Source organism: Chinchilla lanigera, unplaced genomic scaffold (assembly GCF_000276665.1).
Source record: "Chinchilla lanigera isolate Chin_1 unplaced genomic scaffold, ChiLan1.0 scaffold00004, whole genome shotgun sequence".
Taxonomy (NCBI): domain Eukaryota; kingdom Metazoa; phylum Chordata; class Mammalia; order Rodentia; family Chinchillidae; genus Chinchilla; species Chinchilla lanigera.
The window spans coordinates 11,209,832-11,234,898 of record NW_004955405.1 but is presented as its reverse complement, the minus strand read 5'-3'; the positions used below and the strand labels follow the sequence as shown (position 1 = coordinate 11,234,898).

General features: G+C 36.2%; 1 protein-coding gene across 1 annotated transcript in view; it reads left to right on the top strand.

Annotated features, from left to right (window-relative positions):
* The first annotated feature begins 1,804 nt into the window (after positions 1-1,804).
* Positions 1,805-25,067, top strand: part of Tspan8 (tetraspanin 8) — a 32,805-nt gene continuing 9,542 nt past the window's right edge. Inside the window, exons 1-6 of the mRNA XM_005374318.2 lie at positions 1,805-2,141; positions 11,492-11,554; positions 15,586-15,723; positions 17,205-17,279; positions 17,375-17,482; positions 22,303-22,428. Coding sequence (XP_005374375.1) covers positions 2,082-2,141; positions 11,492-11,554; positions 15,586-15,723; positions 17,205-17,279; positions 17,375-17,482; positions 22,303-22,428 — 570 coding nt within the window. The 5' untranslated portion in view covers positions 1,805-2,081. The remainder of the gene's footprint in view (positions 2,142-11,491; positions 11,555-15,585; positions 15,724-17,204; positions 17,280-17,374; positions 17,483-22,302; positions 22,429-25,067) is intronic.

Genomic DNA, 25,067 nt, shown 5'->3' with positions numbered 1-25,067 from the left:
AGAACAAAAGAACTTGGGAGTGCTTGGGCAGAGGGGAGGAGACTGGCAGGGTACTGTCTTTCTACTGAAAGGGGTCAAGTAGGAGAAGAGAGATGACAGGACAATGACAGGTGGCCAAAAGATGAAATACAGGAAACAGTTATGAAAGATATTAAGGACCATGAAAGACTCTGGGGAATGATTACCTATCAGGCAAGAAAGAAAGACAAATATAAAAACCACACTGTAATATTTAACCTGGGGAGGAGCTGTGCAAACTTACTGGGAAAGAAATTGAGAGAGATGCACAGTATTGTTGTATTGGTTTTGCAGTGGAATGGGAGTTGTATCACACAGAGTCATTTTCCTATGAGAACACACTCACTGATTGTGTTACAGAGTGCAAGCACTCTGAAACACAAATACTCAGAGTGCAAAAGGCTATTCCTTTGAGGGGGAAGTTGGTATCTACCAGAAAGTCAACTCCAAACTCAAGCAAAGTAAGCATTTAATACACATTTATCAACAGAATAGTACTTCTTTTGATCTTACTTCTCTATGACAAATAATCATTTTGGGAATTATAAATTCAGTTTTTTCATCCAGTAAAAGTCTTTTCTTTCAGCCATAGATTATCCTTTACACACTAAGATCTCAGTATGAGTTTATGGAAGTATTTCCATTTTCTAAGAGGAAACAGCACAGAACACCAACATTAGTGATGATTAAAAGATTAAGTCATTATTGTTGGAGCTAATTCCAAATGTGGTCTTTAACACTAAACATTATTGCTGACAATACACTAAAATATACTGTTTATAGTTGCTTAGTAGGATTGTATGTCAGTAAAAATTAGAAAAATATTCTTTTGGAAGAAGTCCAGGCTCACTTACTGTACAGAATTTAATAAAGTTTTAAAAAGAGTTATTTTCACAACAAATTTTTGAAGTATAGGGTTCTTTTATTAGGGAAAAGAACTTCAGTTGAGAGGCAGGGTGTGTAAATCAGCATGATCCAGTTTGTTTACACAAAGCAGTACATACCTGTCTGGTTAGGTCAGAGAACATTGCTTTTACCTGGGGATAGTTGCCTATTATTTAGCACTAGAAACTAATCGTATAATCTATGGTTATTAATCCATGATCACTTGCCCATTTTAGATTTTTTTTTTTTTGGCCCCTAGAGGATCAGGGATCTAGAAACTGATTTGGTGAAATGGAGGTGTTGCAATGCATAATTTATCAGAAGGAGGAAATAGTGTCCACCTTAAAAACAAACCAGACTATCAAAAATGGCCAGGCACTAGAAGGGGAACATAATGGGGGCAGTCAGAGAATGACTCCAGAAAATATTTTTCTTTTCACATCATAAAGTAATAGAGATAAAAGTGGAATGATCTTAGCATGGTAGAAGAAGCTATTTCTCCTTCTCTACTTCCTGCAACCTTGGTGCATTTATGGCAACTCTGGAAATGTTTTCAGGAAAAAAATCTGGCTTTGGAAGGCAGGTACATAACAGTTGTTTCACTCTCCAAGCTTAATGGTAAAAGGTTTTTGTGCCTAAGGTTGGAGATTTTGCAGATTTATAAATGTATTTCATCGTACTGGAAAAAATTTTGTCTTAACAAAATACAGTGCACACATGAGTTGAGACACAATGTCCTTTTACCTGGGAACAAAACCTTATTTGTTATAGAGAGCAGGAAAAGCAGGTTGTTGTTTCTGAAGTCTAACCACCTCCTATCTCGCGGTGCCATTCTCTGCTCTGCCCAGAGCCACTCCCTTAACTTGATATGTTTACTTTAGAGGAGGCAGTTTTGAGGAAGGATCATAAATATCCTGGCCCCGTGCCTCAGGAGCCATGACAAGCAAAAGAACGCACTTGCCTGGAGACAGCCTTTGTGATATTTAAATGTGTGGGTTAATTTTTCATCCAATTTTATAACTATTTTTTCCTCTGTCTAGTTCTTTGCTATCCATTTCTGCCGTGAAGCCGCGGGCACAGGGATCTCTGCAAGGCAGATCACTCCAGAGCACATCTCAGGACAACCTTATAGCAAATAGTTGAATTCACAGCATCTGGATTCCTGCTCCTTTTCTGAAATGGCAGGTGTGAGTGGCTGTCTGAAATATTCTATGTTTATCTTCAACTTCTTGTTCTGGGTAAGTGTTTTTTTTTTTTTATCAATTTTATGCAAGAAAGAGGATCTTGATATAAATATCCTAAGCAAGAACAGATTCTACACTTGAGAAATATAATGAAAAAGAAAATGTATTTTCCATTTACTTGTTTGGATTTGTTTGTTTCTTCCTTGGTTATTTCAGTAATTAAAAATAAGCCAATGACTCAAAAAAGTGTGCTTCAGGATCTGTTAGGATAAACATTTCATAAATGTTTTGATATTGTTGCAAAAACAATCATAGAAGAAAAAATACCCTTAATTAAAGGACAATTACTCTTACTTGTATATCTACCAAGGCACCTTGGTTTCAGGGCACTCTGGGAAAACAGTCTGATTCACACAGAATCTGACCCCGGAACCCTTCCTTTTAGCTCTGGTTTTAAAACAGGTGACTAGTGAGTCCTGAGATGATAAAGACACAAGAAAAGAAACATTTTCAGAGTCCCCTGGTCAAAACAAACACACAAACAAAAGGGTCATGAAAAATTTGAGAGGGAAACAATGAAATTACTTAATAATGTGATTAAACTAAGCTCAGTGAATATTTATTGGTATTTTAAAGTCAGGATTTTGATGTACCATCAACCCACTTTTTAACCAACAAGGCTTGTATTTAGCAGCTTATATCTCTGGAAAGTCCATAGACATAGACATAGCAAACGAATTGAAAATAGCATCTAACACTGGAAAGTGGAAAAATAAAGTGTGTAAAGGGCAGGCTGATGTTAGGAAGCAGGGCCTTTTCATTTTTTAGTATATATGGTACAGTTAAAGACTTTAAAGTAAATCATTTGAAATGATTTCAAAGTAAATCAGCTTAAATGAAAAATATCTTTTTGTATTCTAGATTGAAAAATAGCTTATGCAGTATAGAATTCCAGTTTTGCTTTTGCATCTGATTGCCTGTGGTAAACAGCTGGTATCTATATGCTGATAAATAAACTTAACTGCATAAATATAGTTTTATTGTATAGGACAACTTTCCATGCAATAGTGAGTACTGCTAGTAAGTATAGACAATATGTTGGGGAATTAAATAAGCGAGCTGCAACTAAAACAAGAGCTTTGTTCTTGGTATGTTTTCTCTTTTCCCTAGAAAAGTGGGCTGCTTTTGAAGGTATTAAATGAAACTCAGGAACATATGCCAGTTTTTTAATATTAGTCTTGATAAATTTCTTCCCTTGAAATACTTGAAACTTTTGGAGTAAAATATAAGAAAGAAATGCTCATGTGCTTTGTCTTGATTTTGTTTTTAGTTTATTATTATGGAGAACGTCTAACACTCATAAAAGAAGACACTATGGGCTAATCAGTCCCATCGCCCAGCCAGTCTTTCTCCATTCACATTCTCATTCATTCTTCCACCCGTGCTATTTTGAAGGAAACCTCTAACATGTCATTTCATTTGTAAATATTTTAGTATATGTTCTTTAAAGATAATAACTCTTTTAAAAATGTAGCCACAATACTATTATCACACTTTAAAAACATAAGTTTTTGGTCAGTTATGAAGTAATCATACAGGCTTCAAATTTCTCAATGACCTCATAAATGTTCCTGCTTGAATTAAGATCTGAACAAGTCCACACTATGATTGGTTGATGCATCTGTTATGTCAATTTAATCTGTAGGTGTTTTCTTTAACTTTATATCCCTCCCCTTGAAATTTTCTGTAGCGATGTGTGTTTTTGTTTATCACATTTTCTATGGTCTGGGTTTTGCTATTTCTATGTTTGTTTGGTTTTTTTTGCACATGAATTTCCATGTTAAAGGTGTAATTTAATGTGTTTCTCTCTCCTCCATGTTATCTGTAACTTAGTGGTTTCATTGAGTAGTTTGAGAAAATTTAGGGTTTTTTTTTGGTGTAATGACTTCATAAGTGGTTTTATGTTTTTTCTTCAGGAGGCCAGCAGACACCACATGAGTCTTTTTTTTTGGTGATGATCCACAAATAAATTCATTTTTTAGTTCATTAAGAGGCTCAAATGGCTTTTTCTAGTTCTATGAATCTTTCCTCACATAGTAACTGGAATACTTTCAATAAGGATAAAATTCTCATTTACTGTTTTGTTGCTTGGTTGCCAGTGGTACCTAGTATATATACATATACAGAGTAAATAATTATGTGTCATAAACATCCTATAGTATTTCTTAGCATAAATACTTAACATATATATTAGCATTGATACTTATTTTTTACTTACCAGACTTCAAAGTAATGTGTTAACTCTCTAGTGTTACTCCATAGTGATAAGCTAGTATTTCTTTAAGTATCCATATAAAAAGATATATTTCACTGTAATTCCTATCCCTGTTGGTGTGCAATTTAGTCCATCTTTGGACAACGGATCTTCAAGTTGGCTTTTGGTACAATTCTAAAAACTTTGATAACTTCTTCACTATTTGCTATGACAAGATGTTCCAGGCTCATTTGCCCATTTCCAGCTCAGACCTGTAATCAGCTATTTCTCCAAGAAGTCCTGATCCTTGAATTTACAAAACTGTAGCCACTGTCTCCTTTCTAGGCTACAGAATATCTATGGGTCCAAATATTTAAACATTGAAAAAATCCAAATATTAATGTACTGATAAATGCATTGTTCCTCTTTAATAAGATGTCCCAAAGAACCTAAGCAATCTTTAAACTGCAAAACAGTTAAAATATGCCCTTATCGTATAAAAGCAGCCCGTGAAGAGCCACTGGCCTTTGTGAATACATCAGAGGCACTTTTGTCAGACACCCGTGATCTGTCACTTTTGCAAGGTGTTGATGGAGATTGTGAGGAACACTTTCATTTCATCAATAACGTGTGATCAACCTGAATTTTAAACCGAAATGATAAAGATGACCTAGGAAAGGGATATGTTGTAGATTCAAGATCATACATTTAAGGTTAAGGTTCAATGTCAATCGTGAAGGTCTGTGCCATGCTGTATCCAGACGTTACTGTGGCTTTTCTGGGGAGTTCTGATTAGTTTATGGTTACCATCATCTGTTTTTTTGAAACACAAAGTCTTTCTGCTGCTACAGATTTCAGTTAGGTAGTTCTAACTTCCTTTAGAAGTTCTTCTCAGTATGTGTGGTGGGACCTAAAATTTTTATACAAGAGATCTTGAATGGAGTGTTTCAGTCCAAACAAGTTAAAAAGATCCAGTGATCACTTCTTAGCCAAATGTGACATCAATATTTTAAACCAAAACTAGGTAACAGGAGGAATTGGAGAGGTTAGGGAATGTTTCTATTGCTACTTTCTAGTCTACCTCTAAACCGGAGCTCACAGCTGGGATTTTACGATCCTTCATAGGAAGTTAGCAGTTGTCACATTCTTAATGTTTACTTAAGCAAAAATTTTAATGGGTCCCACTGATGTGGTTTTCTTGTCAATGTCCATGGCCTTATGTTTTCAAATGGATTCTTTCTGGTATAACTTGAAAAATTAGTTTTTTGCAAAGTAGAGCCAGATGTAGCAATATCTCCAAGATATGCCTATAGTCATTTAATCTAAACATGCTGGTTTCTTTGGGGCAACATCTGCCACCTAAATATGCAGTGATTTCCATTCATCAAAATTACTAATTGAATAAAAATATGTAAATGTGACAATCATTTCTGACCACTCATGCTAGAATTTGCTGCAAATTAGAAAATTTGATGTGCTAGAGATAACAGAAGAGTTATAGGTTCAAAGCCTATATTCCTACTTTGTCTCAAAATCAGATGAAACCCCCATTTTCCTTATGTTCTCAGACAGGGCAGATCTGGAAATACTGTAGATGCTTAGAATTTAAAGGAGTTTGGGTAAACAAGAGACACAGGGCCTTAGGCTAGGAGATGTGCAGTATATTAATGAGCAGAGACAGAGACAGCTTGAGGAGAGCTCTTAATGAGGAAAAGCAGAGTGAGCTGATATTACAATCTCAGACGAGGGAAGGTAGGAAGGAGCCAAGCTAGAAAGCCAAATGTGTCAGCAGCTGTAGGAAGTTCATTCATGAAGGTGTTTGGAGAGAGCAAGAGATAGAGCTCGGCATGAAGATAGAGCACAGCGATGATCAGGCAGCCAGCATTTCATCGTTATCGTCATACTTTATGGATTACCTGGGCCTCTAGATGGAATGTGCTGAGAGTAACTAAAATTTGGGGATAAAGCAAGCATAACTCTGAGATGGAGGTACTGTGAAAATAATGGGACATGAGAATATTTTATTCTATCAATTAATGAGATACCCCAAGATAAAGATAGAACAATGACTAAAACGTATGAACTTTGTAAATACAGTGGTTGCCTCTCATAACACAATTAATGTTGGCTGCACTATGGCCGTGACAAGAGGTGGTAAAGCCCAGGGGTTGAGAGCTCAGGCTGGACATCAGCTCTTCATCGCTAGCTGTGCTTCCTTGAAAAAATTTGTTAGGGTCTCTGTGCTTTATTGTTCATCCATAAAAATAAGGATAGCAGTAGTATCTACTGAGGCTGTTGCACTGATTAAAGGAGTTGATAAACACAAGAAATTGAGAATTATATTAATGAAAGAGGAAAAAAAGGGATATTCCAATCCACATTGTCTAGGCATTTTACTAGACAGAAATATGAAACTACTCCATTTAGGGTTTTCCTAATTTTTCAGCCTTTGGTTTTAAAAAAGAGGAGGAAATAAGATGTCAAGAAGGCAGGAATTATTCTACCATAAGTTAAAGGGATGGAAAAGATGGATTCATTCTGATAGAGATTTAAATCCTGAATTTACTTCTTTTTTTTTTTTTTTTTTTTTTTGGTTTTTCTCCGGTACCGGGAACCGAACTCACGACCTTGCGCTTGCCAGGCAGGCGCTTTTGCCGCTGAGCTAAATCCCCAGCCCCCTGAATTTACTTCTTATTGTTTGAGATCTAGAATATTTCTATTGACTTTTCTTATGACACAGGCTCCAATTTTATAAACTGAAGGTAAATTTGTCTGAAAGGATTAACTATGAAGACTAACTGAAATATTCTATAAAAGCCTAATACCAAGGACTGACATATAATAACAGTTCAATAGATACTATTTTCTGATTCTAATAATAATATTGCTTTTTAACTTAAAATTATTGAATCTGGTATTGTACTGTTTTATACATAATGGACTTAAAAATTTAAATTTTTGCTCTGCTCTGATCCTCCTTTTTCTGCTCAGAGTAAGGGATCTGCGGGGAGAGAGGGAATATACCCATCCTGAGGCTGGCTTTCATTTTGGGTACCAAGACCCCAAATTTCTCTCCCCAAATGGCTCCACACCTGCTTCCAGGTTCTAAATGCGCCCCTTCCCAGGGCTGATCATGACAGGATGTTTGCTACACACGGGAGCAGATTGCAATCTGACCTTGGGTTTGTACACTGCAGCAGCCACATCCATTTCTGGTGAGGTCCCCCAGACAGCTCAAAACTGAAGACTGAGGGGGGGACTGGAGTGCACTCTCTGCGTGCCGCTCCCTTCCGCCACACACATTTGAGAAGCCTGAGAACTCTAAAGCACACCCTGTGTTCCAGGTCATTCTGCAGGCACATTTTTTTAATGTAGGCAAAGACAACACACTTTTTTCCGTGCTCATTATCCTCACTTTTAACTTCTCAAAGTAGAGTCCTAAGGTCTGTGGTCTGTTATTTGTATCCTTGCACTTGATTCTTTAAGTGTATTTAGAGTACTCGGACATTACGTACATGGAAGTTGTGCTTTTGAAACAATGTAATGGAAACACTTCTGAATTTGCATCAGGGTTCACAAACATTTGAATGCAGAGAAAAAGCTGAACATTCATCTCTTTTAACATATTTTGAAGCTATCTGAATTTTAGTGATTTTTGTGTTTACTAAGTCCAGTTTATTTCCAAAAGAAAGGTGACTGATTTTTTTTTCCCTATAAATTTAGAGATATTGAAAAATTAGAATTCCCACGAGTTGTACTGGGTTTTTGATTTATTTAATAGATCTAAAAAATGCATATAAATGCAACCGCAGGAGCGCATGTACTGTATGCTTAATACTCACTGATGCAATAAACTTCCATTTGGAGATGAAGTTAAGGAAAAATCCATGACAGCAGAGTCTGTTAAAGATTGACGATTGTAATTCACCTCACTGGTCCAGAGCATTAGGAAATCAGATGTTGCAGGAAGGACGGAGACCATTGAAGTAAATCAGAGCTGCTTTAGGCCACATCTGTAAGGAGAATGCACAGCAAGCTGTCCTCTCATCAAAGATCTGAGAATTACATTAACCCTTGTCATTAGAGCATGGAGCAAAGCAACCACCCTGTTCTTAATGAATAATAAATAAGAATAGGCCTCATCTTATTCAAAGATGAATAAACAAAATTTAGCATTAGGCCAAATAAGAAATACTGTTGACTAAATGAAAGATAATACTCTGATGATTTATAGAACAGACACACATCTCTGATGAAAAACACTGCAGAATCCTGAGAAAAGTATCTGGAAATTGGTATCCACCAACTTATGCCTGCAAATGCCCTCCATGCCCACCCAGGAAACAGTGATTGGAGGCCATAAGACATGATAAATTTAATTGCAATATTTTAAGGTGAGATGAAAAAGGAAATAGATGAGCAAGGACTTAACATAAACTAGAAACTTCAAGCAGAATTAAAAATGCAGTGTAGAGAGCACGTTAGAGATGTTGACATAGAAATGAAAATAATGTGAGTAAGGTGATAGATGCAGAGTACAGAGAATGAAAATCCAAAACAAATTGTTTTCTTGAACAACACAAAACACATAGAATAAAAACAATAGTCAAATTTATATGTACAAGTACATCATGTTAAAATTATATTTTGCATGTAGATGAAAGTGCCTGCTCTGGCACAGTGTAAGAAGACATCCATGCTGGTTAGATATTAGAAAAACTAATTTTATGATATTGAAACTGTGATCTTACATGTGCATTTTTCCAGCAGGATGAAAGTAATAGATGTCAAATACTTCTTTCTTTTCATTTTTATAATGAAATTTGAGAAATAAGGGTAGAAAAAGGAATGGAAATCAGAGTTTAACCAATTTCAATATCCCTAAAAGAATTTTATCTGTGAACAATGAAGTTGGGCAAATATTCTTGACTTGTAAAACAACTGGGTGCTGGGGGCTCAGGATTTAGCTCAGCAGCACAGCACCTGCGCGGCAATGGCAAGGTCATGAGTTCGATTCCCAGTACTGGAAAAAAACCAAAACCAAAAAAAAACCCCAAAAAACAACAACAACTGGGAGCTAATTCTTTCCATGTTCATGCTACAGACAGTGCGCAGAAACTGAGAAGATGAAAAGTGTCACTGGAAGGACAGACTTACTGATTTCATAAGATTCATGTATGATTTAATTTCTAAATTCTTTGAAAACATGACACAAATGATAATATACAGGTAAAAGGTAAAGTGTCAAAAAATACAACACTTTCTGAGACTTATTATCTTTCAGTTTAATAAATATTACAAAACATGGGTAATTATAATGAATGTGAAGATAATTAATATTATTTTCAGTAAAGCTAAAGGCCAGAGCAGCTATTAAGACAATTATTATAAATCTATCTGTAAAAGGAGAAGCAAAAGACAGAAAATATAAGTGGGCAAGTTATATAACAATAATAAATCCAGTTGGTATGAAATTACTGAAAACATACTGTCTTTGGCAGCACATATACTAAATTTACTGAAAATCCTGGAGAATCTCAATATCATTTGGCATAAATCCTTACAGATTTATTGACAAGAAACTGCTAAAATGAACATTTATGCCCATTTGAAAGTGAAATTAGGGATTTAGTGGAAGGAGGCAGGGGTGGAGACTTCAGGGAGGTTTTTGAGCTCTAAAGCCGTCTTGTTTAATCATTTCTGTTAGAGAGAGACAGGGACAGGGACAGAGGAAGAGAGAGAGGGAGGAAGGAGACAAAAATTGCATATTAAAATAATTGGAATTAGTTTGTGGAAATGGAATTATATACTTAATAAGGGTGGATTGATTAGGAATTGCTCTGAATTTTCTAGATGCGACTATAATCTCTCAGTATTCCAATTTTTTTTTTACTTTTTTATTTTAAAGAGAATAAAAAAATAAAAAATGATACAGAATTTCAAATCAAGATGATAGGAAATTAACAATGGTATTATACTGCATATCATTATCTTCAGAGTAGTTGCTCAGATTACCAGATATAAGCATGTAAGATTGACAGACGACTTCTGAGGTCTTTTAGGGAGTCAGAGTCTATGGTTATTCAGCTTTGCATTGTGCTCCCTTCTTTATAAAGCTCTTGACCTTATTTCTACTGCAAACCTAATGAGAAACCTTTAAAACTGATGCTGGAGGCAGTGGTTCTGGGTAAGGGCTCACTGGTGGTGACTGAAAGCAGTGATGCCCCAAGATTACTGGGTTTTCCAGTACTTAGACATTTCTGTGTCAGAGATTGGCAGGGTCAGAAACATCTAGAAAATTCTCCAAGACCTGCTGTTTTTGGTATCTTACCAGGCTGCTCTCATCACAGCTATCTAATAATACATCTTTGATTTTTTTTGAGCATACAACATATGTCTTTTTTAAACCCTGAAAGACAAGGGTTTCCCTTATACTAGAGTAAAATGTGTTTCACATTTTACTTATTGGCCTTGATCCAAATTAAATAATCTGGTAAAGTCATTAAAGGAATTTAAGACTGAGTACTGGTTTTCATTGTTCTTTCTCTCTGTGTAAACTTTACCACCTAAAAGAACTTATTTTTAAAAGTTTGTTTGGGTTCAAAAAGTATCGGTTATTATATTCCCTTGTTGCTTAGCTACACATTTTATCCAATGCCCTACTGTTTTCTGTGGATCAAAATTCAATTTCCCTCTCGAATCTCAAGTGACTAATTGGTGATTAGTCAGTTATTCCCTTCCATCTTGGTCCAGAACAACTTCTGTGAGATCAAACAAAGGGCATACTGAAGATATTTCCTCTTTAAACTGTTTTAAGTTTTTGTATATATACCTTTTGTATGCTACAATCTAGCCAAAAATCAAAATTGCAATTAAATCCTGAGAAACAATCATTCTTGCCTTGTAGAGATGAGTTCTCGTCTATAAGCCCATAGATGGACTCTGGATGAGAAGCAGTTATTTTTATCAGACTTATCAATTACAGTGGAACAATTCAGCCATTATCTATATGAAATGTGTCTCATTTATCTGTCAGGCTGTAACGGAATAGTTAATGATAAACTCTTACAACCAGATAGAAAATGTATGTCTCATGAGTGTGTTATTTTATCTTAATTGTACTCTGACATTGTTTGTTTTTCTTCTGCAGCTATGTGGTACCTTAATCCTGGGAATAGCAATATGGATACGAGTAAGCAAAGATGGTAACGAGGTAAATATATATAAATAAAGTGATAGACTTCTCTTATAATAATCAAAGTAATGACAATAACAAAATGTCTTTCTATAGTGTTTTTCTTAATGTAATCTTTTGTGATGATATGCGAGTTAATATTTAATGATTATGTGCCTGACCTCGTGCTAGGCAAGAAACATTCACTCTGAAGAATGGAGGAGATATTATCTCAAAACTAGCAAGATATCAAGAAAAGTGGAAATTTGCCTTCTTTAGGATTTAAGACCAATTTGAGGATACAGACAGCCTCTTTTCCCCAAGAAAAACAATTTTTATAGTATAAGGCAATGACCATAAATTAGCTGAACTTCTGGTTGACCCAATAGAAAAGAGGTAAGAAATTCTCTTAGTGAAGAAGAAAATGAATCTAAACATCAGACAAAATCTTATATGTTTTAAAGGCAGCAAAATATAAGGATTGTTGGTATTTGCCTGCAGCAACTGGCATTAAGGGCAGCCCCTCCAACAACAAAGGCTTGTTGTGCTAGTGTAACTCTCTAGTTGATGGGAGATGACCCTGCTTCTTGCTATCCGTGTAAGATTAAGATGACTTATTTTGCCCACCACACTGTATCTGACGCCCAGGGGCAAAGCTTTTTACCATTTCCACAGGTATGGAAGAAGTTTAATTCATAGGGTGAGTTCTGGCTCCATTCTTTGGATGCCACATGCATTATTTCTCTTCTGTACCATGGTGTCAGAAATATGGAAGGAAGGGGAAAAGGGTGAGTGAGTGTGTGGGCTGCTGTTCTGTCAGTCTTTTCTGATACAGGGCTATATAGCACCACGTTTCAGAGTCCTTACTTCTGTTCTTTTCCTTCCCTTCTCTTTTTCAGCAGCATCTCTGCCCCACAGTTACTATTCTTACCTCATACAGAGTGGTTTTCTTGTTCTTGTTGGTTACTTAGGCTCTTGTCACCATTTAGAATCAAAAATTCTGTTGCTACAGGCTTTTCAGATGCTCTGTCCAAATGAAGAGAGTCTCCTTCCACTAAGGAAGACCAAGTTTGAGGTTTTTTTTGATAATTATAAAGATTAGCCTACAATGAAGAACCATGCATTTTCTCCTAGAATTTATTAGACTGTCCTACGGTGTAGCTAATGCCTTTGGAGACAGCCTAGTGGGAAGAAAGAGTAAAAACAAATTAATCTTTAAATTTGTTCTGTTTCCTTTCCTGCAGTGCTTAGCTTTTTTGGCAATTAATCTCCCTCTCTTCCCCAAGAGAACCCAGACAGTCTTGGAGCAAGTTAGCTGCTTCCTCATTTTATGCCTTGCCATGATAAAGAAACAGGGTGGGGTGGGTGTGGCAAGTAGAGGATGAGGTATGCATTTCTCTGAGTTACATTTATAATTTGTATTAATGAACCCTGACTTCCTGATGGCCTGGGGATCTGATGTTTGGGCCCAAGGAAGGTGAAGGTGTGCAGAATCTGGCTGACTTCAGGGCTCTTAATGGAGCAGAGAGCAAACAGCCATCAATTCTTGGGTGCTTTGGCCTTTTAAAGATATGTATGCAGTCTGCATTGTATTCCATTTTATTCTTTTATTTCTGGTTAATAGTTTCTTTCTCCCCAGAATTTTTGGTAAACAAATTTGGTGTTTAGTCTGTTAAGAAATTGCACACACTGCACATATTAAAGGAGCGCTGGAGTCCTTGAGAGGGTGTGACTCCACATCTGGGGACGGGAGTGAACTAATAGAGCTAGACGGCATCTTTAGTTCGATTTGACTTGTGTGCTGCCTGCCACTTGCCATGAGCAGGTCAAGATTACCCAGCCTGACTTATATGAAATTGGCTTGATTTGTATTTTCCTGAAGTTAGTGACAAAAAAAATCAAAACCGAGAGAAGAGCTAAATTTTATTACCGGAATAACAAAGGCAGCAGCTTGAGAAGGAAAAGCATGTCAGGGAGATGCTATCTCTTTCTGCTGGAGTGCCTCAGGGGATACTTTTTTTCCCTTGATAAATTCAGCACCAGGAGGCAAAGCATAAGGAGGCCATCGTTGCCCCAGAAAATCCCTTCTAATTCAAAGATAATTCCAGAATCCTTTTAGGCCTAACGGTCCCTTTTCTCCCCTTCTCTTAGAACGCACAGAGACTGTGTTCATCCAAAACAGTCTTTAAAACCCTGCTGTGTCTGCTGGAGCAAACATCTGAACTCAGAATTCTCCTTCATTCTTCCATAAGAAAAGCCATTTATTGGGCTGGACTTGGAAGAGCGCCTGCCAGGCAGTCCACACACAGCTTTCCAGCCGGTCCCTGGCAGTGGGTTCCCATGCCCTAGTCAGTCTCAGTGAAGCAGCTCCTCAGTTGCTGCCCAGGGGCCAACGGCACTATGCAGGCCTCCTGTGTAGACGTTTGCTCCATTATTGCTCTGTCTGGACTAGCTACCTGAAGTCCTGATAGCCCAGGAGCATGTCTTCTACCTCTCTGATGCCCCAGGATTTGTCTGTGCTGGCTGCAATGCTCTTGTGAGCCTATTTAGCAGTGGGTTGATAGAGCTGCTTTCATGTCACATCTATTATAACCTGGATGTTATTCCTGTTTATTAACAGGGGGATTTCTTAGCAACAATCTTAATGATAAAACAAATATAAATATCTGCCAAACAAATGAAAATCTTTAGGACAGATCAAAGTTTTTAAATGTGTAGATTGAAACATTAGCTACTAGCGCAGAGTTTTAGAGACAAAGGAGGCTTTAAAAACACAGGACTGACTGACACAATTCCCTTTATAAATAGAAAGCTGGGGCCCAACAGGTTTGTTGACTATCCTAGAGTTACAAACTTGGTTACTTCTAGGACTCTGAGGAAAATAAAGATGTCTGTTTTAATGCTTGCATAATTTCAGCAGTTTCCTTCCTACTCATGGTTGCAGCAAGGTTTCCTATAGGTCATGAATGGATTTTAAAAAGTTGCCAAGACAGAAGGATTCTAAGTAGAGGTAGCAGTTATTTTTGTACTGGCTGTGAAGGTGGCTGTGACCCACAGGTTGCATGGCATTCCTGGAGCCAGAGTCTTTCAGCTGGCAGGGGCGCTAGTGTTCGCTGGAGACAGCCCAGTAGGTAGAAGCTACAGGAGACAAAGAGATTGGATGTGGGGAACAGGTAGAGCGTGGGAACTAGTTCTTGCTCTTTAATTCCTGCACGTTCAGGGAGGAACAAGGGTAGGTTAAGGCCAAGTGTTACGAGAGCAATAAAGATTATCCCTGTGTCCCTGAGAGAACTGAGTTACGCCCGAAAGGCAGCCCACCCACCATAAAGGGTCCTAGGCTGTTTCCCTCAATATCCTATTACTGATCGCAAACAGTGGATGAAATAATGAGTTTCTGGAAGGACTGCTCCTTCTGGGAATGAGAAGATAGGTGGGTATGGAATTTCAGGAACTGGGCTTTTTAAAAGACCAAATACAAAGAATTTTTATTACTTATAAAACTTCCATCCTGTCCCTTTTTAGTCAATTTTTGCCTTCCTTCCGACTTTGCTCCAAGGCAAACACTGATTTTTATCACTACAGTTTTGCCTGTTCCTGAATTTCACATAACTGGAATCATACAATATTCATGCTTTTAGGTATGGTTTCTTGAGCTCAACATGTTGGTTCTGAGATTTATTTAAATTGTGTCTTTAAGTGTTTTGATGGTGCTTGGGTTCTTTTTAAAAAAAATTAAAAGATTTAAATTACCATTGACAAAATGCAAAATGTGTGCACCAAAAACTACAAGAGGAAACTACATCCTTTTCAACTTTTAAAAAGTTTTAAAAGAGCCATGACATTTCTTCTATCCAACTTCTAATGTCATTTTAGAATGACTTAAAATTAAAAATATTATTTGGGAAATTGTAATCTCAACAAAGTGTAAGGTCCATGAGGGCAGGGATTTTTGCTTGGATGTATTTCAAAGTCCCAAAACACCCATAGTAGGTACTCAATTGGTATTTGTTAAACGATAAAAATAAACATCAAAGAGAGGAATGTGTCATTAATCTCACCTTTATTCCCAGGTCTTCACTTCTGGAAATTCTGAGGCCAACCCCTTTGTTGCTGTGAATATCTTGATTGCTGTGGGTGCCATTATCATGGTCCTGGGGTTCCTGGGCTGTTGTGGTGCCATGAAAGAAAGCCGCTGCATGCTTCTCTTGGTGGGTTCTCCAGACCAATCCGAATATTTAACCTTTAGATTCCTGAAGATTATCTCTTGTCCCTATTATCTGTCAACAGGATTTGACAAGATAGATGAATGCGAACTTCTGCTTAGAGGATTTGATGTGGAAGCTAATATGGTTTTGATTTATCTTACTTTGGCTTAGACTAGAAGATAGTCTGCGAGAAGACAGATGTTAATCACTCATTCATTTTTTTCATGAGACATGACACCTCTAAGAGCCAGACATTGTGTTAAATGTTCACAAGACCTTAAGAAAACTGGAACCCACTGGGGAGGGTTACTAAGTAAACAAATAGCTGTAGAGGGAGTGAGTGACCCCAGAAGAGAAGGAAAAAGATAGAAGAGGGAACTTGCAAGCCAGAGCGGGTGAAAAAGTGCCTGTATGGGTGAGAGAGTGATGCAGCCAGGAAGAGAAACTGGCAGTCAGCCCATTGCGGGCTGTTCCCGGAACTGGCAGGCTGCGGTGTGGCTGGGGAGGGACAGACGCTGTTTTCAGTAAGTGATGGGAGACAGCCTTAATGTGGACTGTGGTCAGATCATACAGTTTACTACATGCCATGCTAGGAAAATTGTAAGGGAGTGAGATAACGCGTTCTATCACTTAGCAAGCTTTCGGGAGGCTAAGTTGGGGTAGAATAACTTACAGGAATTCACTTTTAACGTATGATAGAAAACGATGAATGGATATATTGTAGAAAAAATCAAGTGTTTATCAGATATAAATTAGACATGATTTTATCAGAGCCAGGATAGACCTGTTTCTGTAATAAAATAAAGATTGTGTCAGTTCCTGAAATTTTTTTTTTTGCTTTTTGTGAGAAGCAGAGACAGTTTAAGAAGACCCTAGTAGCATCCTGAGTGGTTGCTTTTTGAGTAACAAGATTGAATTTGCAGTTTGAAGAATTTACTTGTAAGCCCCATTTAAAAAAAACAAAACAAAACAAAACCAAAATAAAAACCAGAAAAAAAACAAAAATCAGTGGGCTCCGTTCTCAAAAATTATGATTCAGTAGATGTGAGGGAGATTTCAGAAATTTACATATAAAACAGGATGACGCAGTATTGAGTACTGAAGGAATACTGTTTTGAAGCCAGTTCTGAGTTTGTGTGTTTGTACCTGATGAAAAAGGAGAAGAAAAATAATATTCAAACAAATTGATTTAAGTTTTAAAACTTCCCTTTCTTTTATATCACACAGATACCAACAGTTCTGTCAGTAAAATTTCATTTGAAACACTTTCCTTGGTTAATTTTTGAAGCAAGTGTTTCTGAGTAGTAATGAATCAAAATTTATAGCTTGACACAAAGGGTGGAATAAATGAAGATCATGGCTCATGCTCCAACTGTGATTCAATCCCTGCTGTCAAGGAAAGTGCCATGTCAAAATGCCCCAGCTGTTAGTGAATGTGCTGAGGATAATGGTGTGTTATTACCCATCTACCTTTTCTTTTTCAGTTTTTCATAGGCTTGCTTCTGATCCTGCTCCTGCAGGTGGCTGCAGGTATCCTAGGAGCTACTTCCCAATCTCAGGTGTGTACACTGCTGATGTTTTATCATTTTGGAAAAGTCTAAAACATTGAAATATTAAGGGTATGAATAATTTCACTATGATTTTCAATTTTCAGACTAAACGCATTCTGAATGAAACTCTCTATGAAAATGTAAAGCTTTTGCAGCAAACAGGGGATAATGGAAAAGAATTTCGAGAAGCCATGACTACATTTCAGAAAAAGGTAATTAGGTTTTTAGGTCATTTGGGGAGTTAGACATAGTTCTTCAAAGTTTTATTTTTTAAGAGGCTTATCCCTTACTGATGTAAAATGTCTCCATTTTGCAAGTTTGAGTGTTCTGGTACTGTGCAATAAGATCAATTCAAGAATATTTATAATTTTTTCCCATCTTCTCATGAAGTCTTGAAGGAGTTTAGGACAAAGATTAAAAAGATATGTTTATGACAGATTGAGGTTGAATTGGGCCAATCAATAACTGTCTTCATGTTTACCATCTTAAAGAGTAGTGTGTTTGGGGAGTCTGTCTGTCTATCTGTCTGTGCCTCTCTATAAAGTGAATATAATTAACATTTACTGCTACTTACTTTAGACTCCATTACACACAGTAGTTCATTTAATATGCAGACTATGAGGTAGTGTTATAGTCTATTTTGTGTGACTATAACAAATCACCTGAGGCTGAGTATTTTGTAAACAAAAGGAATTTATTTAACTCACAGTTTTGGAGATTTGAGGTACACAGCAGCATCACCAAGTGAGCTCTGATGAGGGCTTGATGGAGGATAGCTTGTAATGGTGTGAGTTGGGATAGGAGAGATCACCTGTGAGACTGGGAGCAAGAGGTCTAGTAGCCCTCTTTTTATAATAACCCATTCTCTTGAAAATGAGCTCACTCCTGTAGGACTTATTAAATCCTGCAGACTAGCTGTAATCCATTTATCTTGATTTAAGTAGATCCCACTTCTTAAAAGTTCCTCACTCACTACACTGGGGTCTCCAGCACATGAAACTTTAAAGAACACACTTAAACCACACCCAAACCATAGCAGATGGGGATATCATTATTTTCATTGACCCTATTTTACAGATGAGGAGACTGGGATTAGAGAGGTCTGAAACTAACAAGTGGTAATGGAATTGAAATTTGAATCCAGATCTATCTGATAAGTCTATTATTTTTTAATGTGTATACTAGCCCTCCTTTCTTTTCTCTATCCTCCTCTCTCTCCTTCCTTCTCTCCATCTCTGTCTCTGTCTCTGTCTCTGTCTGTCTGTGTCTATCTTTCTGTCTGCCTCTCTCTCTCTCTCTCTCTCTCTCTCTCTCTCTCTCTCTCTCTGTTTTTGTCTTTGAGATGAAATAAAAACTTCGGCAGGCACTGATGTTATTCTATCTGGCTCCTACCCAATCTTTTAACTTTACTAAACACTATTCCCTTAAGAATCGTGTCCAGCCAGGTTCGTCCACTCAAGGTCCCTTGAGCAACTCTGTCTTCCTGCCATTGCATCATTCCTCATCCTTGGAATGTACTTACAGTTCTTCTCTTTCTTTTTAAATCCATGCACTTTAAGGCTTGACTAAAATATTAGCCACTCTGTAAAACTCTTCTTAGTTACACATTTCTATTCAGAATTCCCATCATGTTAACTACTAGTAGCATTCACTTCAGGTGTGTCATAGAAATTTTCAGAATCTTAGTGGAGGGCTGGATTTCATAGGTCATTTATCCTGACATTTCTTTGACTGATTATATATTTATGCATATTCACCAGTAGATATCAAAAAGCTGAAAGTTTACCAACTTTTACCTATCCCATTTGTATTTAAGTCTGATGGCTGTGGTGTTCTTTCCTATTTTCAGATAAAATCTGCCTCTTTAGGATTTGTACCATTTAGTCCCAGTTCCTCCAGAGTTTAAAAGGAAGAACAAAGACCATCAGTGCTCCTACATGGCAGACTTTTTGAAAATTGCAGTTGCTTCACTCCTAAAGCTTTGCCTTGCAAGTTGAAACACCCTTAATTTCTGGACAGCTATTTATCAGATGACATTGTTTTCCCATAGCATTTACCAGTTCCTATTTGGATTTACTACAGCTTATAAAATATTCTACCTAAAACATTGCTTCCGAGAACTGAAACCTGGTATAAATCAGTCCTCATTTAACTTCCTCCACTTCTTGCTTTTTCCCTAGCTTCCCTGTAGCTACAACTTCTGTCTCCTCTCCTGGATCATTCCCACTCTAGAGCACAAACTAATATAATTAAAGCTGTAAAAATTTAGGTAACTACACTTCTTTCACAGAGTGGGGCTTAGATTTCTGACCCTCTCTAGTAAGCCAGCACAGGAAATAATGAAAGAGAGTTAACCACCTAGCTTCTGGGTTATGTCTTGAGTTATTTTTGCTGCACACTGTTTCTGGAACTCAAGGTTTCTGTGGGTTTCTGAATGTTCTGTGTGCTGCAGAATGTTCTCCTGATATGCTTCCCTTCTGTGCTGAAATCATGTTCTGGAAGCTCTTGTGTTTATAGACAATATTTCTTTCTTATTATCCTTTCTGAATTTGTTTTTATTTTCTGTTCATTTATCCACTTTATTTTTTCTTTTTTTAAAGTTATACTTCTTCAGGGAAAAGGGCCCTTCTCTAAACCATAAACTCTGACCCAGTGACCCGTCCACATAGACAGTAGCAGATGCTAAGTAGCTTTCTTTTTGGATTTCAGGAAATTCCCACACAAATTCCCTTTAACATTTCATGGGATATGCCTGCTATGGATTATTAGTGATAGCTATTTCTCAAGAGGTGCTGAATAACTGACTGCATAATGTTCTTTTCACCCAACTGCTATTCAACTTTCATTAAGTTCTGTGAAATTTCTTCCCTAGCTTCTTCCACTGATGATATAGAGACCAGAAATATTTTATAGTCTTCCTACCTATACTGTATTTCCTTTTCTGCCTCCCTAAGAATACAGAGGTATATTGTATTCCAAATATGGAGTGATTTATGAGTGAATACGGGGGTTTTATTCTTATTTGATATAGAGTGTATATCAAAACCATTCAACATTATGTAATGAGAAAGTGTAAACAGCTAGTCATGTGTGCCATGGAACAAGAAAGGAGGTTGTTTCAGGACTGTCCTTGCTAATACTGATCTTGAATCTACCTGAAATTTCCAGCTCTTTGCAATTCCATCTTTGCATCAAGGTTCAAAACTTTATATTTGCCTAGTTGAGCTTGGTAGTTTAAATTCACTGTTGGACCACCTTGAAACCAGAATCTGTTTTATAGCATATTAATCAATACTCCTAAGTTTAAATCAACTGTAGTATTGAACACAAACTTCTGTGCCTATACAGACAATTTATAAGAATGTTGAAGAGCTCATGTTCATGTGAAAACAGGAAAAACTATAACAATAACGACACATAAAAAATTATAACAGCTAATACATATTATTGAGTGTTTTGGTCTTTGAAGTGCTTCTCATTCTTTTCCCCTCTCTTCCAAAAGTGATCAGAGATCCTGAAATGGAAATCTTCTTGTTAAAACTTTTCATTTCTTTTGAATAACAGTTCTTTAATGAGACCTTCACTCTCTCATGCACTCTTTGGAAGCTTCTTTGCTAAAATCTAAGATACATGCATCTGACTCTGTGCTCTCTTTTGTCATTAAAACTAGAAAGCAAGGTTTTTAAAGCAATTTGTCAGTTTAAATTCATTGTTGGACCATCTTTAAAATTAGATTCTGTTCCATAGAAGTTTTATGGAAAAACAAAATTTCATAACAAAATAAGAGGAGAATAACAATAGTTAATACATTGAGTATTGTTATCTTTAAAGTAGTTAGAGTATAAGATATAGGCTTAAAAATTCTCTAAGCGATATTAGAGCAAACATTTCTTTTCAGTGAACTAAGAGAAACTAGTAGTGTAACTCACTTGTACAGATTAATTTCCTTTTCCCTTCCTTCCTTTCCCCTTTCTCCCATCCTACTTTCTTTACCTTTGGAACAATTTCTTCTTTTTTTCACAATATCGATTGTACATTTTGGACCTTATTTACTCTTTCAGTTTCTCATGCTTATTATTATTTCTTATTAATATTTTAAAGGGAAAAGAACAAAAGCAAAATAACAAAAACAAATACAAAAACAACACAAACACTATAAAATGATACAGAATTGCAAAGCAAGATGATAGGAAATCAATAATAGTCGTTGAATTACTTATTGTTATCTTCACAGTAGTTGCCCAGGTTACCAGCTGTAGATATGCAAGATTGAGCAAACAATTAAACATTAACTGTTCTTATCAATAAATCAATAGAAATTAGTAGTACAATTATCTTAGCTATCGTGTGTGTATATATATATGTATGTATATATATGTATGTATATATGTATTTTTTTCTTCCTTCTTTCTTTCTTTTCTCCTTTACCTCATCCCAGTTGTTCTTTCCTATTGGGCAGTTTCTTTCCCTTTCACAATATCTATTATACTTTTCAGTTTTATTTACTCTTTCAGGTTCTTAGACTAGAGAGACAATACAATGTTCATATACGTGGGTCTGACTTCACTTATCAGTATGGTCTCCAGTTGCATCTATTTATCTATAAAAGTCTCAAATGTATCTTTATTGCTGAGTAATGCTCCATTCTATGAAAATGCCATAAACTTTGTCATAGCAAAATCTTGGAAACAACCCAGTGCCCATCATTTTTATACAATGCAGTGTTTCTCATGCCTATTATCAATCATTACTCTCAACTCTAAATCAACTGTAGTGTTGAGCAAATACTTTCATGAATTTTAAAGCAGACTTGGCATCTTAGCCCAATTTTTCCTCTGTTACTATTAAGACCAAAATGAAAGAAAAAATCTTTTATTTTTCTGCTACACTTAGAGAAGAGGGAGTGGTGACTTGTATTATACTTCAACATAAGAATTATCTTCATAATAATATTTAGGAAAATACAATTAAATGTATGTATAATGTTTTAATCTTTTTGGTGACTACTTTTCATCTCATTTTCACTAAACAGTTTGAATGCTGTGGTTTGGTCAATGGACCTGCTGATTGGGGAAGTAATTTTGACTCAATTTCCGAGTCATGTGCATGTGATTCAGGTGCTTGTATGACATATAGTGGAAAAAAAGTTTACAGAGAGGTAAGTACTAAATAAAACTTGGCACAGTAAGTGGCCCTGTTATTTTCTTTATGCAATGAAATTCTACAAAACTTGTGAAATCATCAACTACTATGAAAATCATGATACAAAAATCTTAGAAATTATCCAAATTTTAAAAAGCTTTATTAAAGAATAAAAGCAGATATAAAAATTTGAAATCTTTCTTTTTTTCTATGAGTTTGGCATCATTTAAATCCAATTTTAAAGGTCAAAGTAACATTCTATGATGAAAGGAAAAATATAAACTAATATAGAAGTTGAGATTTTGCTCTGTTTTTGGTGAACTTAATCATTATTCTCTTCTCTAATTAATTTTATATTTTAACTTAAGTCCTAGTAATCAGTATTTCCACTTTAACTTTAAAAGTCAAGTTTTTTGTAAATAAGTGATTTTTCTTTTCAATAGGGCATGGTGGGGCATGCATGTCTGTAATTTCAGTATGTAGGAAGGTTGAGGCAGGAGGAATGCAAGTTTGAGTCTTTCTGGGTAATTTAATGAGAGCCTGTCTCCTGTTTCATAATAAAAAATAAAAGGGCTGGTGATATAGCTCTGTGGTAGAGTGCCTTTGGGTTCAATCCCCAGTACCACAAAAGCAAGATTTCTTTTTGCAAGAAACTTTATAAGTATGAAGAAAAGATTTAGTATTTAGTGGTTTGGGTTCTCAATCTTGAATGTACCTATCAGCTTACCTAGTAATTGCTGCAATCAAAAAGTTGCATGAAATTTTAAAGTCAATTTGAAAAGATAAGCATATATTTTATGTGCTGCATATATCATATTTATGTGACTTGTGTACACTGATATATTGTTATAATATTTCTTCCATTGATTAATTCATCAAATATTTGTTGACCACTTCCTATAGTCCAGGCCTTTTATTAGTCACTGGAAATCCATTCTAAATAAGCAGGAGAGAAAATTAGTCAACTTTAACCCAGTGGACTATTGACGTTTCTTGGACAGGGGCAGACACAGGTTTATGGGTCCCCATCTAACTAGGCTTTTAAAATTCAGGATATGACTTCATAGAGGACATGACATTTGTCTCTTACTACAGAATTTATCATAAACTGTCCCTTTTGCTAAGGAAGGAATGTGTACACAAATGACAGTAGATATGTGTTTCATTTACTTGCTATTTTTCTTTAGTGCCTATTCTGTATCAATGGATTCTTCCTAAAAATGGAAATGCTTCTGGATCTTCTAAAGATTATGATCTAGTTAGTTGGGGGGGAGATATGTAAAAGCTGTCATAATTCACAATGAATTAATTTACAGAATACCTAAAGATTATTTTCAATCTCGCGTTGTTTTAGTTTAGTAACTAGATACTGAAGTTAATATATAAAAGGAAGTACAAATGATACCTTGCTTTACAAATGCTTTTGTTCACAATTTGGTTCACAAGCAGAAGCATTTGGCCAAATTTGCTTCTGTTTGCAAACTGCACATGGGGTAATGAATACAATCACAGTCATCTTCCTCAGAATCATGGAACGGATTAAGTTTGTGAACCAGAGGACAGGGAAACTGTGCTCCTCCTGACCAGTGATCTTGGTTATCAATCTTGTCAAAATTAAAGGAGCTTTGTTCTGGAAAATAATTGCTGTTATTAGTATCTGACATAACTCATGGGGGAGAAGTTATTTATGAGAATACAATGTGAGCGTGTAGCGCTACTGTTAAAGTATTCACTAAATTTTTGTTCTCATTTTTTATACTCCTCTCTGATCTCTTTTTGCCTACTTAATTTTATTGATACAGTATCCATAAGGAAGAGGGGAAATAGATATGATACAAATGAATGTAGTTTCCTCTTAGGATAATGAGGAAATTATTAAATTCAATCACAAATTGATGTTTATCTCCTGTTGAAGATTCATTACAAAGATATTTTACTCAAGATAGATTCTGAAAGCCCCTCATGGACATTTCCTGAAAGTTCACAAATAATACAGCTAAATAAACGCTGATAGATGCTCTAGTTCCCCAAAAGCAAAGTTATAAATTCACTAAAAATTTCCAACTGCCATGTGTCATTTGCAAGAAGTCTGCCAACATCATACTAAATGGACAAAAACTTTAACTTTTACTTTAAAATCAGGAACAAGACAAGGATGTCCACTGTCACCACTCCTATTCAATATAGTTCTGGAAACATTAGCCAGAGCAGTTAGACAGGAGAGAAATAAGATGAATAAGGACAGGAAATGAAGAAGTGAAATTACCATTATTTACAGGTGACATGACACTCTACATGGAAGATCCCAAAAACTTCACCAAAAGACTTGAAGATTTAATAACAAAATTCAGTAATGCAGCCGGACACAAAGTGAACACTCAGAATCAATAGGATTCCCATACACAAACAACAAACACACTGAGAGAGAAATTAGGGAAACCATACCTTTCACAATAGCATCTTTACCACACCGTTCACAACAGCAAAAAAATGAAAGACTTCGGAAGCAATCTAACAAAGGAAGTAAAAGATCTATACAGTGAAAACTACAGTGTTCTGAAAAAAAGAAATTGAAGAAGATTTCAGAAAGTGGAAAGATATTCTTTGGTCACCGAGAGGAAGAACCAACATTGTGAAAATAGCCATACTCCCAAG